Source organism: Mustela putorius, unplaced genomic scaffold, assembly GCF_011764305.1.
Source record: "Mustela putorius furo isolate JIRA1106 unplaced genomic scaffold, ASM1176430v1.1 tig00003901_pilon_pilon_pilon, whole genome shotgun sequence".
In the NCBI taxonomy this organism is placed as follows: Eukaryota; Metazoa; Chordata; class Mammalia; order Carnivora; family Mustelidae; genus Mustela; species Mustela putorius.
The window spans coordinates 4802997-4819775 of record NW_025422049.1 but is presented as its reverse complement, the minus strand read 5'-3'; the positions used below and the strand labels follow the sequence as shown (position 1 = coordinate 4819775).

The window sequence follows — 16779 nt, the reverse complement described above, 5'->3', positions numbered from 1 at the left end:
TATACACACATACATACATGCATACAGAAATTATTACATCTTGTCCTAGTAAAACTTGGGTCATCAGCAAATTGTATAGAGGATATAGTAGGGGCACAAAGAGTAATCTTTCTGGGGTTTGGAGTGGAAGAATCTGCAAGGATGTTGTAAATGAGATTCTTAAAAACACACATTTTCTGAGTTTTAAACAGATGCCTTTATTTAATTACATAATGTATTTAAGCATAATAGTGCTGCAGTGGGAGCTAATAGGGATATATTGCTTGCATAATTCCTGTCCAATTTTTAACATCATTGTTACTAGTTTTTTTAGGGCTGCCATAGCATGGTACCACAAACTGAGTGGCTTAAATAAACAGAAATTTATTTTCTCATAGTTCCGGAGGCTAGAAATTGGCAGGGCCACATTCTCTCTGAAGATTCTGGAGACAATCTGTTCCATGCCTTTCTTGTAGCTTCTGGAGTTGCCACTGATCCTTGGTGTTCCTTGGCTTATTGATGGTGCATTATCACTGCAGTCTCTGCCTCCACCTTCACATGGCCATCTTCCCTATGTGGCTCTCTGTCTGTGTTTCTTCTCTTACTCGGACTTCAGTCCTTATAAGGGCCCATCCTAATGACCTCATCTTAACTTGATTACATCTGCAAAGACCCAGTTTCCAAGTAAGTTCACATTCCTAACCAGTGGTTAGGACTTAAACATACCTTTTGTGGGGGCATGATTCAACCTGCAACAATCATTTAGTTCCCTTTGTACTGTGCCGTATCATCAATATAATTACTTAAGAAATGCATTTTCATGATGAGAGGTTAACAAAGCCCCTGGTTGCAGGAATAATGTTAAGAATTTGTAGTTCAGGGGTGCCTAGGTGGCTCAGTTGCCTGAGTGGCTGCCTTAGGTTCCAGTTGTGATCCTGGGGTCCTGGGATGGAGCCCTGCCTCACATTGGGCTCCCTGCTCAGCAGGGAGCCTGCTTCTTCTCTCCCTCTCCTGCTCCCCTTGCTTGTGCTCTCTCTCAGGTATTCTCTCTCTCTCAAATAAATAAAATCTTAAAAAATTTGTAGTTCATTAAGTGAGCCTGTAGTGATTGGATAAATGTCTTCCAGAGACCAGAAGAGTGAAGCATAGACAGATTGTAGAGATCTGTGAGCTTGATATAAAAAAAAAACCCCACTACTAAAGCTTCTGCTATTTATTTGTTAAGAAAGGTGATTTATTATTCAGGTGCTATTTTGACTTTAAAAATTTTAATGGGTATTTATAGTATTTAATTTCAGTCATCAGAGACATCATCCTAGTTAGCCATCTTAAATAAATTTATATTAATTTGCAGACTTTTCATCACTGGTACACATCTGAAACTGCGTAGTTATATTTTCAAAGGTACTGTGATACTGAAACTCATGATATTATGGGGTACATTGTTTTTTAAAATTACCTTAGCCAGTAATAATTGACTACCAAACAACTTTTAAAAAAAATATTAATCTTTGTTTCAAGTAAGGCAGGTATTGTTAAAAAGCTTAATACATTTCTTAATAGTGTTCTTTTATTAAATCTAACAAAAAATACTTCTCTCTGCATGGGATTTTTTTTCTATTGCTTTTAACACTAGAGGCTGGGTTTTTTTTTTTCCTTTTTCAATTAATCAGGATTTTCTTTTTTTTTCTTTTTTTTTTTAACCATTTAGAGAATATGCCCTTCAGAATGTAGTCATTTGGGTCTTCCATTGTTTTAATAGTACACAACTGTTTCTAAAGGCATGCATGGGGCGCCTGGGTAGCGCAGTTGGTTAAATGGGTCATAATCTCAGGGTTGTGACATCGAGCCTGGCGTCGAGGCTGCATGGGGCTCTGCACTCAGTGCAGAGTCTGCTTAAGACTCTCTATGCCCTGCCCCTCCCCCCAAAAAAATAAATCCTGTTAAAAAAAATAAAGGTGTCCATAGCAGAACTACCATAAAATTAATTGGGGTGCCTGGCTGGCTCAGTAGAGCATGTGACTCTTGATCTTGGGGTCCTAAGTTTGAGCCCCACATTGTGCATAGAGATTAGTTAATGAAATAAATAGATTTGGGGGCAATTACCCATAAACTGTAAGGAATTTATATACTTCATGATATTCTTAATTTCTATATACATGTATACTATAGTGCTTTTGCACACTGTACAATGATAAATACCAGTGAAGTCAGGCAAAGAATGAAAGTTAGCAGCCTTACTCTTCTTTTTTTTTAAGATTTTTATTGATTTATTTGGCAGAGAGAGCACAAGTAAGCAGAGTGGCAGGCAGAGGCAGAGAGAGAAGCAGGCTTTCCACCAAGCAAGAAGCCTGATGTGTGACTTGATCCCAGATCCTGGGATCATGACCTGAGCCGAAGGCAGCGGCTTAACCAACTAAGCCACCCAGGCATCCCAGCAGCCTTACTCTTATTTGTTCTAAGTGGATATATGAGAAATAAATAGCCTAATGAAAATAATATGGATGACAAACTCTACCTGTCAATAATAAATACCACAACTTTCTTCTAAAGTGTAGTCAGTGATCCTAGAATAATCCCGCTAAAGAAGATCTAAAATCTTTGTATAAACCTGCGCGCAGATTTATCTGTGTTTAAATTTGTGCACAAATCTGTCCTGTGTGTAAAAATCTTTCAATCTATGTGTATTTTGGTTTCAAAACAATTCACACTACTTGAATACATTAAAAAGGTTCAAAAGTGTGCTAACGTATGTGTAGACACAGCAAAAAGAATGCTTTCAATGAGAGGGAATGAAGATAAGACTTAAAGGAGAGTCTCCTATATTACCAGAGTCCGTGTCATTAACTGCATTTAGTAATGAATTATACCTGTTTGGAACTAGTTTATAAATATGTAAGCTGTAAGATGAACAGAACGAATGTTAAAAACTCACAGAATTTCATAATTCAGGAACATAGCTTCAGTGTTTCATAATATGGAAAGAAGCTCCTAAAAACAGCCAGTTGGGGGGCGCCTGGGTGGCTCAGTGGGTTAAGCCTTCGCCTTCGGCTCAGGTCATGATCCTGGGGTCCTGGGAGCAAGCCCCGCATCGGGCTCTCTGCTCAGCGGGGAGCCTGCTTCCTTTCCTCTCTCTGCCTGCCTCTCTGCCTACTTGTGATCTCTCTCTGTCAAATAAATAAATAAAAATCTTAAAAAAAAAAACCAGCTAGTTGGCTTGCTTTCTTAGAAGTTAGAAAAGACTACATTTCAGAAAATGATTTGTAATGATTAGGAACAGAAGAATATTAAGAAATAAAATATTGGGGCACCTGGGTGGCTCAGTGGTTAAGCATCTGCCTTTGGCTCAGGTCATGATCCCAGGTGGGATGGCCCTGCTTTGGGCTTTCTCCTCAGCCAGAAGCCTGCTTCTCCCTCTCCCATTCCCCTTGCTTGTACCCCGCCCCTGCTTGCTCGCGCGCTCTCTCTCTCTCATATAAATAAAACCTTAAAAAAAAGAAAATATTGAAAACATAAGAACTGAGGTCCTCAGGGTAGAAAATTAGACTTCATATTAGAATTTGAAGAATGTAGTTGAAAGAAAAATTAACTAGGATCTTTGTAACAGGTTAAATATTAAACCACCTCAAATAGAAGTGATTTTGTTCTCTCAACCTACTTCTGAAAATGTACAGTAACATCTAGTTTTCCATATAAAAAAGCACATAATTTCATTAGCAAAGGTCCCTTTGGTTTAGCCTTAAAATCACATCTGATCCAGGGCTCTTGGCTGGCACAGTTGGTAAAACATGTGACTCTTGATCTCAAGGTTGTGAGTTCAAGCCCTGTGTTTGGCATAGCATTTACTTAAAAATAATTTTTTTAATTAAAAATCACCTGTAATCTACCAGTTCATACTAACAATTGCCAAACTAGCATTGAAACAGCTTTATCAAGATACTTGTCACCTACCGTAAAATTAAAGTGTGTAGTTCTGTTGCCATTTAGTATATTCACAGTTGTGCAACCATCAGTACAGTCTAATTTAGAATATTTTCATTACTCTGAAGAGAAAACCCAGTAACCGGGGCATCTGGGTGGCTCAGTGGGTTAAGCCGCTGCCTTCGGCTCAGATCCTGATCTTGGGGTTCTAGGATCGAGTCCCGCATCGGGTTCTCTGCTCAGTGGGGAGCCTGCTTCACTCTCTTTCTCTGCCTGCCTGTCTGCCTACTTGTGATCTCCGCCCATCAAATAAATTAAAAAAAAAAAAAGAAAACCCAATAACCATTTGCAGTCACTTTCTAGTCCCCTTCTGCCCTAGCTGTGCACAATCACTAATCTACTTCCTGTTTCTATTTATTTTCATAACATTTTAAACTTGCAACATTATTGTTCTCATACCTATTCCAGGTCACTGACTCAGAGGTTTAGAAGTTCTTCAAGTAGCCATATTTACAAGTCCTATGACATCTTCATTCATAAAACATTCAAATGATGACTTCATAATATGATTGTTCCATATTCTAAGAGGTTTTGATCTGGGTCATGTGTTTCAAATTCTGTTTGTGCCACTTGATAGGGATGTTACACTCAGAAGGAATAGAACCATTTTGTCCAGACTCAAAATCAAGTTTATTCAATGTGTGTTAACCATTCCAGGCTTTCTGATAGTGAGAAGAGCTTTAGGAATCTTTTGTAGCATACATTATCTTCAGTAATAATGTCATCTTCATCACTGTCTTCATCCTTTGGTCAAAGTTTGGTTTAATTTGCCGTGGATAGCCAAGAAGGCTATTATCGGTAGATTTGCTAGAGCTGCTGGAAGTCCTACTGTTTGTAACGTTATTCTGGTTTACTTGTCTGGCTGTTATGATGAAATTGCATCTGTTTCAGTCATCCTGTTACTTGATCAAAACTCTTTTCTGAAACGTCTATGCCATTAACTTCTAAAACTTCATCATGAATATTCAGTAATCCTGCGCTGTAAACCAGAAAGATCCCTGGGACTTACCAAAGCCGTGTAGTGTCTCCTTTGGGCTTTCTGAAACCATTCTGGCTATCGAGTCCTGGAGAATGTTCAGTCCTGTGTTTGTAAAGATAAACTAACCCTATGATGTTTTTCTGGGAGGATATTCATGGCCGTAATAGAAGATGCAAGTCTAACAGCTTGGGACATACCAATGACTGGGTGTTGAGGAAGCACAATGCATTGAGTAAACATTTTCCTTCTTCATTAGCATGTCTATACCTTAGGCACTAAGGTAGTGCCTCTTTCTTAAGGTAGAGGCCTCTTCCTCTTTTTGCATAAAGATCCTAAGTGTGGGTTGTCTGTTGAAACACCTTTGTGATAATTATTATTTGTAGGTAGTACGTCTCCCTGAAGTCTGCATAGCTTAATAAATTGTCAGCATTAGGTATCTTATGAACATGTCATAGTAATCCATAAAACTACTCAAAATGTCCAAGGTTTGCTCTTTCTAGCAAAAAACCAACAAAATTAATTGCCAGACCTGCTCTTCACCTCCAGGATGCCCTGGCAACCACTGTCCTGTTGAGTGTTGGGCTGCCTCTGTGTGGAGTGCCCGTTGGGCGCATGTGCACCCTCAGCTGCAGCCCAGGAATCCACAGCTCAGCAGATGCACCTATCACAGTAGCTTGGATCTTGGTGCTCAGCTCCACTGAGCTCCACGGGGCTTTCACAGGGCAGCAAGGAGTTGTCTGGCAGCGCAGCGCGTAGAGGCACAATTCCTTCCACCTCTCTGCCGGGCTCCAGTGCAGGAGGTTGAGGGGGCAGTTAGCCTATCCACCTCCTTGCTTTCATCCACCTTCCCCATGACTAGGCTCCTGACCTGGGCCTGGGCTCCTGATCCGGGCCAACCGTGCCAGCCTGAGAGACTGTAAGTGAAAATATTATTAAAGACATTTTGCAGGATGGTGGGGCAGACATTCTGGAGAAAAGGATCACCTGTGTTCCTGTCATCCTAACATAATTTACTCACTTAACATAAGTTATCTTATGATAAAAGAAAGGGAGGTGCCTGGCTGGATGTGTTGGTGAAGCATGCAACTCTTGATTTTGGGGTCGTGAGTTCAAGCCCCATGTTTGGGTAGAGTTTGCTTTTAAAAAATTACCTTACAGGTCTTATCCATGAGTATATGTTGTCATGCAGTGGCAGTCTAATGTACAAATTACTTTATGTCCTATTCCCCGTTAAAATAACCTTTTTTCTATATATTTAAAAACTTTAGTAATTAAAGCTGGAGGGATAGTAACTTTGGGGGGCTTAGTCTTTAAGCATCTGCCTTCAGCTCAGGTCATGATGCCAGGGTCCTGGGGTCAAGTCCCACGGTCAGGCTCCCTACTTGGCTGGGAGTCTGCTTCTGCCTCTCCCTCTCCCTGCTGTTCTGCCTGCTTGTGCTCAGGATCTCAATCTCTCTCTCTCCCTGGCAAATAAATAAATAAATCTTTAAACAAAAGAAAAAGAAACTTTTGTATTATGTGCAGATATCAGTAGGTGGTTTTATGTGTATATTTTTCTCTTCCCTCTAATCCCCCCCCATTACCACATTTTTGATAGATTAACAATCGATCACTCCTCGGTACCCATTCATGGCTGTCTTTACCCAGTTGACTGCGCTAAATATGTATGTGTACTGTGTATGTATGTATATGTACATGTATGTGTATTTTTGGGGTATGTATATATTTTAAACAACATCTCACTATCTTGAAATCGTCCATGTCCTTCGTATAAACATGTAGCACTGCTTGCTGATTATTTCTGTGCCTGTGTTGGTTTCCGTGATACCATTTTCCCAACGACCATTCCATTCAAGATTACTGACTACCTAGCCCCTTTAATGTCAGAGATTTCTTTGACATCTTTCTCTCAGTGCCTTCTTACCTTTCTGCTTACCCAATATAAAGCCTGAGAGTGTGCTTTCACAAAGAAGCCTTAAATGATCTCAGCATACTTTATTACTTTCAGACCTTTTCACATCTAAAGCTTTTTATCACCCTCCTCCAATATCTGTACCCCATTTTCTTCTCTATTCACAATTCCCGTGCTTCATCTATGCTTATTTTCTAAATATCATCTCTCCTACCTTCATTTCACCTAAATCCTTTATTTAAAAAATCCTCTCTCTCATCCCTTTTCTTTGGTGCCTTCCGCCAATCCCAAGGTTTCTATCTGTTGTCAGTCATTTTTCTCCCTTTTACCCCTAATCTCTGGTAATTCTGCTTTCGCTCCCTTCAACAAAAGCTCACACTCTGATAATGTATGTGTAGTGTTCAGTTGGGTGCTTCTGAATAAATATCTGCTTTTCAAAACAGTGAAATCTAAACTATTAGCATGGAAATAACCATTGGGAAGATGAGGTCTCCACTTGAAAGCTTCAAATCGAGATTCTCGTGCTATTATTGAATGATGGAGTTTTATATAATAATATCTAAAATGGGGTGACTACTTGAACCATACAAAATGTCCACTATTGCAAAATGAGAATAGATCCTTGATTTTATACTTCTGTTTTGATTGACCTGAGAAATAAAACTTAGCACTTCAGAGAAGGTAATTTTCATATGTTTGGATTATATTGAGCATAATTCCTCAGGGTCATTATGGACTTAGAAATGTTTTGTTCTGCTTCCTAGTGTATGCCCAAGTGCCTTCTCATGATGGGAAAAATCTATAAGACCCCAGTCCATTCTGCACTGCTGTTGATTGTTCGAACAGTTCCTCCTTGTATTGAGTTAAAATCTGCTGGCTAGAATTATATTCATTGACTCAGCCTCTGTCCTCAGGCTACACTGAATTTGATCCCTTTCCTATATAACAGCCCTTTAGGTAGCTAACGGTAATTATTCTGTCCTCTACAGCTCTCTCTCTCTCTCCATATTTTTTTCCCTTTGAGATAAACACTCTCAGCTCTTCTACCTGTTCCTCACTGAGCACCAGTTTCATCATCCCGATTGCTGTCTATAGATAGGACGCTTTGTTAATGTTCCTTCTGAAGTGTTTTCAGTACTGAAAATAATAATCAGTGTGTAGCTGAATTGGGTCCAGGCCTTGTACATCTGGACATTAATGCAGCCTGGAGTTGCTTTAAATTTCTTTTTAGTAGCCATTTGATATTGGCTCATAATGAATTTTTTAAAAAATAAGCTCTGTACCCAACATGGGGCTTGAACATATGACCCCAAGATCAAGAGTCTCAGGCTCTACCAACCGAGCAACCCAGGCACCCCTCATAACGGAATTTTTAATTAACTAAAATCCCAAGATTCTAACATAGAGATTTGCCTTCACATGACTTCTTTCCAAACCAAGTTTCCATTTTCCTTTAGTTGTACAACAAATTTCTAAAGTCAGAATGTAATGTTTAATAACCCTGTGAAATTTCATCTCAGCCTGTCAGCCAGCCTTAGTTTCTTTGAATTTTGATTTTTGTCATCTAGCTTATGCTGATTGAACAAGGAGTCTTTTTTAAAAAAAAAAAAAGATTTTATTTATTTATTTGACAGAGATCACAAGTAGGCTGAGAGGCAGGCAGAGAGAGAGGAAGCAGGCTCCCCGCCGAGCAGAGAGCCTGATGCGGGGCTCGATTCCAGGACTCTGGGATCATGACCTGAGCCGAAGGCAGAGACCTCAACCCACTGAGCCACCCAGGTGCCCCTGAACAAGGGGTCTTGAAGCTAGTGTCAAAATGTTTTCAGACATCTGGGAAACAATAATGAAGAATCATGGAGTCTATCTTCCAAAAATTGTTGTATGCAGATAATATCTCAGCTCTTGTGGTATATATGAATTACTACCATTGTAAATTGACAAGGCCAATTGAATGGCTAAAGTTTGTTGAGCCTGCAGGACAGAAGCCTTGTGTTGAACATTACTCTGAGATGATGTTCTAAGACATATTGTGCCAACATAATGCCAGGGCTCCTTATTCTTCCCAAGAAATCAATTAATGCACATAGGAAGTAGAGACAGAATTATTGTGACTTTTTTTTCCCCAAGCATATACTGAGCACAGTATTAGGAACAGTGTGAGATTCTGGAGAATCAGGTTGCCTGAGGCAACTCTGATTTACACCTGTTGTCCTAGTGTAATTATTAGTAGCATCATTTTTCACTTCCCAAAGTGTCTAGGTTTGGAGGATGAATTATCTGGCCATCCTTCTCATAATCCAGCTAGTTCCTTTTACTATTTTATCTGGGTTAAAGGTTACACAGCTGTAATTCAGCAGCTTTAATGAGGCTGCAGTAGCACTTCTCTTCCATTTGAGCAGATTATTTCTTTTTTTTTTTTTTTTTTAATTTTTTTTTTTTTTTAAGATTTTATTTATTTATTTGTCAGAGAGTGAGCGAGCACGAGCACAGGCAGACAGAGTGGAAGGCAGAGTCAGAGGGAGAAGCAGGCTCCCTGCGGAGCAAGGAGCCCGATGCGGGACTCGAACCCAGGACGCTGGGATCATGACCTGAGCCGAAGGCAGCTGCTTAACCAACTGAGCCACCCAGGCGTCCCGAGCAGATTATTTCTTGACCATGGGAAGTTGACAGCAAAAGTAACTGCAGTTAGGGTCTACCCATACTTAGTATTTTTCCTGAGCTATTCTTTAGAGGGCAGTAATATATACACCTGAAATGATCCGATTCCAACAAAATATGGACTACAAAGTCCTGTTTTCATATGCATGAAAATCAGAAACATTTGATGCGCTTAAAGGACATATTGGAACCAATATGATGAGTAAAACTCAAATACCTTTTGCTAAGCAGAAAAGTAAAGAAATACCAAAAATTAATTCATTAAGATTCTGAACATACTTTTTTTAAATTGTAAGAACTGAACTTTGATGCCTTGAATATATAATGATCCATTATAACAATTACGCATAGTTTGAGAATCTGCATATTTTATGCTTTTGTTTTTCCTAATTAATAATTTTGCATGGTTAATAATTTTAATATATTCTTTATCACATAGTTTCCATGTTTATGTGAAATAAGCAATTAAAAATGAATAGTTCTATTCTACCTGCTAAAATATTACTTTCCTCTAAAAAATGAAAATGCTAGGTTTTATCTTATAACTTGAATCTTGTGGTAATATAGAGCTCTAGTATTTAGAATTAGACGGTTTCTTAGAGATTGTGTAATAAATTTTATGTCATCAGTAGGTAATTTGTTAGCTCCTAATATCAAAATTCTATTGCCTATGTTTCACATTTTGGATTTCCTAATGTAATGTTCTCTTTTTAGAAAAGGTGGACAAGTCCTATTTTCAAGAGAAGATGAGTTTTAACAGTTTTGAAGGATCTAAAACTTGTGTACCTGCAGACATCGATAAGGATGAAGAATTTGTAGAAGAGTTTAATAGATTAAAAACTTTTGCTAATTTTCCAAGTAGTAGTCCTGTTTCCGCATCAACACTAGCACGAGCTGGTTTTCTGTATACTGGTGAAGGAGACATCGTTCGGTGCTTTAGTTGTCATGCAGCAGTAGATAGATGGCAATATGGAGACTCAGCAGTTGGAAGACACAGGAAAGTATCCCCAAATTGCAGGTTTATCAATGGCTTTTATTTTGAAAATACCGCTGCACAACCTACAAATCCGGGTATCCCAAATGGTCAGTATAAAGTGGAAAGCTACCTGGGAAACAGAAATCATTTTGTTTTAGACAGGCCATCTGAGACTCATGCAGACTATCTTTTGCGAACTGGGCAGGTTGTAGATATATCAGACACCATATACCCGAGGAACCCCGCCATGTGTAGTGAAGAAGCTAGATTAAAGTCCTTTCAGAACTGGCCAGACTATGCCCACTTGACCCCAAGAGAGTTAGCTAGTGCTGGACTCTACTACACAGGTATTGATGATCAAGTGCAGTGCTTTTGTTGTGGTGGAAAACTGAAAAATTGGGAACCGTGTGATCGTGCATGGTCAGAACACAGGCGACACTTTCCCAACTGCTTCTTTGTTCTGGGCCGGAATGTTAACATGCGAAGTGAATCTGATGTTGTGAGTTCTGATAGGAATTTCCCAAATTCAACAAATGTTCCAAGAAATCCAGCCATGGCAGATTACGAAGCACGGATCATTACTTTTGGGACGTGGATATACTCAGTTAACAAGGAGCAGCTTGCAAGAGCTGGATTTTATGCTTTAGGTAAACTTCATTATAAAACCAGGCTAATAACTTACTTTCCAACTATTCTAGTGCTTTTTAAAAGTAGATTCCTTTAGCCCCTTGAACTGGTAAATATTTATGTGTAGGCTGGCATGATTATATCAGTATTAATCTGCAAACCCTTATGTTGAATCTGCAGTATAACCACTACGTTTAGGGGAGAATGACTACCATATTGTGACTTATGTTTACCTTTATGTGATTGTTTTTTGGAGAAGGATGGCATGCAAAAGATGATAGTTCTCTCTGAGACAATGGCTCTGACCATAATAATAACTCTAATTTATTGAGCTCAGTCATGTATTACATGTATTATATACACTCTTTCTACATATCATAAAAAAGAGTTAACATTAAAGAGTTTAGTATGGCTGATATTAAAATTGATATCTGCCTTTTGTACAGAAACTGTATATTTGAAAGCTGACCTATATGATGCTTCTTGCTTCAGATAAGCACTTCTCAAAGGGACTGCTGTAAACGTGTCAGGAAGGACCATTGGTGTGATGGCTTCCAGGAGTATTAAGAAAAGTTACACCATTATATATCTGACCCATTTATTTTAGGATTGAGTTGTACCAAAACACAAATTATTAGTTATTTCAGTATTTTATTTACGTAGTCTCCTATAGCAATCTTGAAGGCTTGTTTAGTGTCATGTAGCTATAATAACCTTAGAGAAACTTACTTTGTGTTTTTGTTAAGCTGAACTTTACTGTTGAAGTTCCACAGTTTGAAAAAGTGTAGTATTGGTGGCCCTAAATGACATGTTATAAAGAAGTTAACAGTCGTAATTTTTTACATAAAAATTGGGCATGTAAAATACCTCAATTAAATCAGTGAGTTTACTATGCATTTCCTCCTCAAACAATCATATCTTTTACTTAGATATGAATTTGAATATCTTCCTTGAAGCTGTAAAATTTTCATGTAATTTAGAAATGATTAATTTCATGGTGTGAAAGGGGGTATTTTTTCATAAGCTTCCAGTTGCACAAATACATGTATTTTTACTTGTGTCTTTTCTTAGGGGAAGGTGATAAAGTAAAATGCTTTCACTGTGGAGGAGGGCTAACTGATTGGAAGCCCAGTGAAGACCCTTGGGAACAACATGCTAAGTGGTATCCAGGGTAAGGTATTTAAATGTTTATTCAGGAACAGGCAAGTTAGACATTTGCGATGGGAAAATCTTGAATAACTTTTCACCTCAACTATTTTTGCCTTCACCATGGCTTGCAATTCACACCAGGTTTATAAAAATGGGGTCACCTACTTTATAGAAAAAAAAAAAAAACCCTAAGCCTTCTCTGGTGACCAAAGCATTTGTTGCTTATGTGTTGTATCTATGACATTCAGATGATTCTATTTCTAAACAGCAAATTAGGAATATATAGTTTTGTTGTTGGAAGTGGGTTCTTTTCACAGTGGGCACAAGAGAGCCCTTGTTGCCAAGGATTTTTCCTAAGAACCCATCACATCCCCTAGCAAATAGTTCTGTGTCTCACTGATTCTAAGACATACAGTTGTTCATATTTTCAGATTTTTGAAAAGAGGACACATCTAGTGGTGGGTCATAATTTAATTGGCACTCATGACACATAAAATAATCATGCTTCTTATAATCAGTGGCATCTTAAAATAATAATGACATACTCTAAATGTCTCTTTGTCATCTTTAAAAATAAAGTATACATATATGTAGGTGGTGTAGAATTTTTGGCCTGCAAAAGAGTATAACTTAAAACTTAAGAGTGATTGTTTGAAAATAAACCTTAAACCTAAAAAGCCTTAAGAGGAAAGGTTGAAAGCCCAAAAAATTCCTTCACAATGTACAGTTGGTTAATCCTTTAAATAAAATTTAAGATTAACTATTTGAAAAAAATTTTGAATCTTAAGGCAATAATGTAATAACTTGTTTAAAAGTTGAAAGTTCTCACGTTGGTATTTTTTGCCTCACTAAGATTAGCAAAGTAGCGTAACAAAGGGAACCTTTTTTTTTTTTTTTACTTTAAAATGACAGTTGATAGGGAATTGGATAACATTTCATTTTGCAGCTTCTTAGAAATGCCAAAAAGCACGTTCATGGAATTAAGACCATGGAGATTATATCTTTTCTTATACTTTACTAATTTGTCAGATACCAAAGTTTAACCTTCTTTTAACCTTCTTTTAACTGTTTAGGTGTAAATATCTGTTAGAAGAGAAGGGACAAGAATATGTAAGCAATATTCATTTAACCCATTCACTTGAGGACTCTATGGTAAGTCACATATTGTAGAATACCTAATTTTAAATATTTAATTTCTTTTGCAATGATTTCTTGGTGTAAAAGTCACAGTATAGTATCTTAAATTAATAATGTACAGTGAGCCTTAAAGAGGAGATCTTGAAGAATGCTTGTTCTTGACCTGAAGCAGATTTGTGAAAAGGGAATCACCATGAGCTGACTCATTCAGTGATCACCGTAAACAAAAATGGGCTTGAAGAACTAAAGTACTTAACCCCTCAGCTTCTGAAATTACTTTTGTGTAATGTGTTTTATACTCATAAATAGTTGTAAACTTTTCATAGACATTATTTTAAAATCTCAAAAACGTATCTAAATTGACAGTGCAGCCTGGGGTGGCCAAGGTATCGGCACCACATGGGAAGAGCCATGGACTAGAATGGAAGGCCTGAGTTGCCATTATGGCTTTACCATAACTCTCTAGCCTGGATGGAGTTGCTTTATCTCCCTGATAAAGACGCCTCAGCGTCCTGTCTGTAAAGGGAATGGATTGGGTTAGATGGTCTGTTAACTTCTTTCTAGCTTCATCATATTATGCCTCTTGCGAACTCTCATATGTTAAATTGGAATAAAGCCAACTTATAAATTCATGATTAGTATAACTTTTCAAATTGAGGTAACTGCCTTCTACCAAAAAGAATTCTAACTTATAATCCATATTTCTGTTTTAGGTAAGAACTGCTGAAAAAACAACATCATTAACTAAAAGAATTGGTAAATACGTTTATTAAAATAAATACACTTTTATTTTTTTTTTAAGATTTTATTTATTTATTTAACAGACAGAGATCACAAGTAGGCAGAGAAGCCGGCGGGGGTAGGGGGTAGGGAAGCAGGCTCCCTGCTGAGCAGAGAGCCTTATGCGGGGCTCTATCCCAGGACCCTGAGATCATGACCTGAGTTGAAGGCAGAGGCTTAACCCACTGAGCCACCCAGGTACCCCTAAAATAAATATACTTTTAATCCCATTGCTAATTTATTGCAGTTGTTATTTATAGGGTGGAGACATAAGGCTGTTCTTTCAAGGTAATTAAGGTATCTTTATTTAAGATGAGATTGCTATAAAGCTAAGAATTAATGAAGTGCCTATAAATTTAAGCCAGATATTTATATATTAATAACATTCATGTGACAAAGGTAACACTGTACATTAATTGTACTGGAAAAATTTTCAATGACACTAAATCATATTAAATTATAAGTTATATAGTTACATATATAAAATTATATTAATTATACTTAAAAATAATAAATAAAATTTTAAGAAACGACATTCCTATGGAGGTTGGGCAGTTAGCTTTTCTAAGTTCAGAAGCAGCAGCTGTCCATTTGGATCCAAATGGCTGTCTATTGCCATTTCTGTTAAAATCAAAAAAGGAAGAGGTAAGTGTATTTTTGTCCCAGGTGCTTCTTGAGTTAGCCGGGATCATGAATCCAAAGTGATCTGCTAATGTGCCATCACCATGATCAGCTCTACCTGCTTCCTTATCCCATGCCATCTTTGTGCATCCCCAGTTTCTTCGCAGAGGGGCATGGTTCAGTTTATCTCCTGTTACATTATAGAGAGGTAGAGGTTTTTATCCCGAAGATTATTAACTCATCATAAACATGTTTAAAAACCAGAAAGATACTGTGTTAAGCAGAGATGATACCATTATCAGATGAAGAAACACAGATGAAGAAACACAGTCAATGAAGTTAAGTGACCTGCCCACAGTTACATTATGAATCATTAATAGAACTAGGACTGTAAACAGGGTCTTCTGAAACCTACATCACACTGTAGATATTGTTCTCAACTTAGGTATCATGTTTCAGAAATAGTAAAAAATTTTAATTTAGAGTATGTCTGCTGGCTCCACAGCTCAGGGGTGAGAGCGCTGGTCTTGTAGAATATGTCTGCTAATTCCCCACTCCTTACAGCATCCTCTAAGGGTTACACGAGAAAACTATATATAAGCATAAATATGCTTAAGAAGGAGAGCCACTTTGATAATGTTTGATACAGGTTTTGTAATGGGCATAAGTACTAAAGTTTAAGAAACCACTTATTCCAGCCTATATTTTTGAAACTATCCACAAATGAAGATTCTATAACATTTCTCGGGGCACCTGGGTGGCTCAGTCGTTAAGCATCTGCCTTTGGCTTGGGTCATAATTCTTGGGGTCCAGCCCCACATTGAGCTCCCTGTTTGGCAGGAAGCCTGCTTCTTCCTCTCCCACTCCTCCTACTTATGTTCCCTCTCTCACTGTGTCTCTCTCTGTCAAATAAGTAAATCTTTTTTTAAAAAAGATTCTGTAACATTTCTTGATAGTAATCACCCTAACAATGTATATTTTTTTTTAAAAGATTTTATTTATTTGGGAGAGAGAGAGCATGAGAGGGGAGAGATCAGAGGGAGAAACAGACTCTCTGCTGAGCAGGGAGCCCGATGTGGGACTCGACCCTGGAACTCTAGGATCATAATCTGAAGGCAGTTGCTTAACCAACTGAGCCACGCGGGTGCCCTATACTGTACTTACAATGACTACTGCGACTCTTGCTCTAGTTCAGGATTAATGTTTTAAAATGGACATGTAATTCAGATAGCAAAAATTTCACCCTTACAAACTGTACACTTTGGTGTTTTTTAGTATATTCACAGGGTCGTGGAACCATCACTGATATTTAATTGCAGAACATTATCATAATCTCTAAAAGAAACTGTGTACCCATTAGCAGTCAGTCACCACTGCTGCCCCTTCACCCTCAAGTCTAGCCAGACAACTACCAATCTATTTCTGTCTCTCTGGATTTACCTATCCTGGACATTTCATATAAATGGGATAATAATACGTGGCTTTGAAGTTCATCCATGTTGTGGTACTCATATGAATCCTTCCTTCTTTATTATGGGGGGAAAGTTTTCCTTTGTATGGGTAATACCACATTCTCTTTATCCATTCATCAGTTGATAGACATTTGGGTTTCCACTTTTTGGCTCTTATGAATGATGCTGATGCTGCTGTGAACATTCGTGTGCAAATTGTTGTGTGGACAAAGGTTTTTAATTCTCTTGAGTATAGATTTCAGCATGGAATTGCTGGGTTATGTAGTAACTCTACATTTAACCTTTTGATACATGGCCAGTTTTCCAACAGGCTGCACCATTTTACATTCTCACTAGCAGTGTAGAAGGGTTCCAGTTTGTTTCTCCACATTTTTGTTAACACTTGCTATTGTATGTCTTTTTATTATGTCCATCATAGTGGATGTGAAGTGGTATCTTACTGTGATTTTGATTTGCATTTCCCTCATAGCTAATGATGTCAGGCATCCTTTCTTGTGCTTGTTGGCCA

General features: G+C 38.0%; 1 protein-coding gene and 1 pseudogene across 5 annotated transcripts in view; one reads left to right on the top strand and one right to left on the bottom strand.

The window, feature by feature from the left end:
• The window catches only part of LOC101671154 (X-linked inhibitor of apoptosis), a 59689-nt gene that overhangs the window by 25857 nt on the left and 17053 nt on the right, over nt 1-16779 (top strand). For 4 of the 5 annotated variants that reach the window (XR_006603035.1, XM_004762028.3, XM_013061229.2 and 1 more), the window contains 4 exons: nt 10224-11132; nt 12184-12283; nt 13335-13413; nt 14112-14154. Coding sequence is in view for 4 of the 5 variants with exons in the window: in XM_004762028.3 (XP_004762085.1) it covers nt 10256-11132; nt 12184-12283; nt 13335-13413; nt 14112-14154 (1099 nt within the window). In the remaining variant the exon portion in view is untranslated. The remainder of the gene's footprint in view (nt 1-10223; nt 11133-12183; nt 12284-13334; nt 13414-14111; nt 14155-16779) is intronic. The other variant, XM_004762030.3, reaches the window with a different exon arrangement.
• On the bottom strand, nt 4459-5792 carry LOC101671450 (annotated as a pseudogene).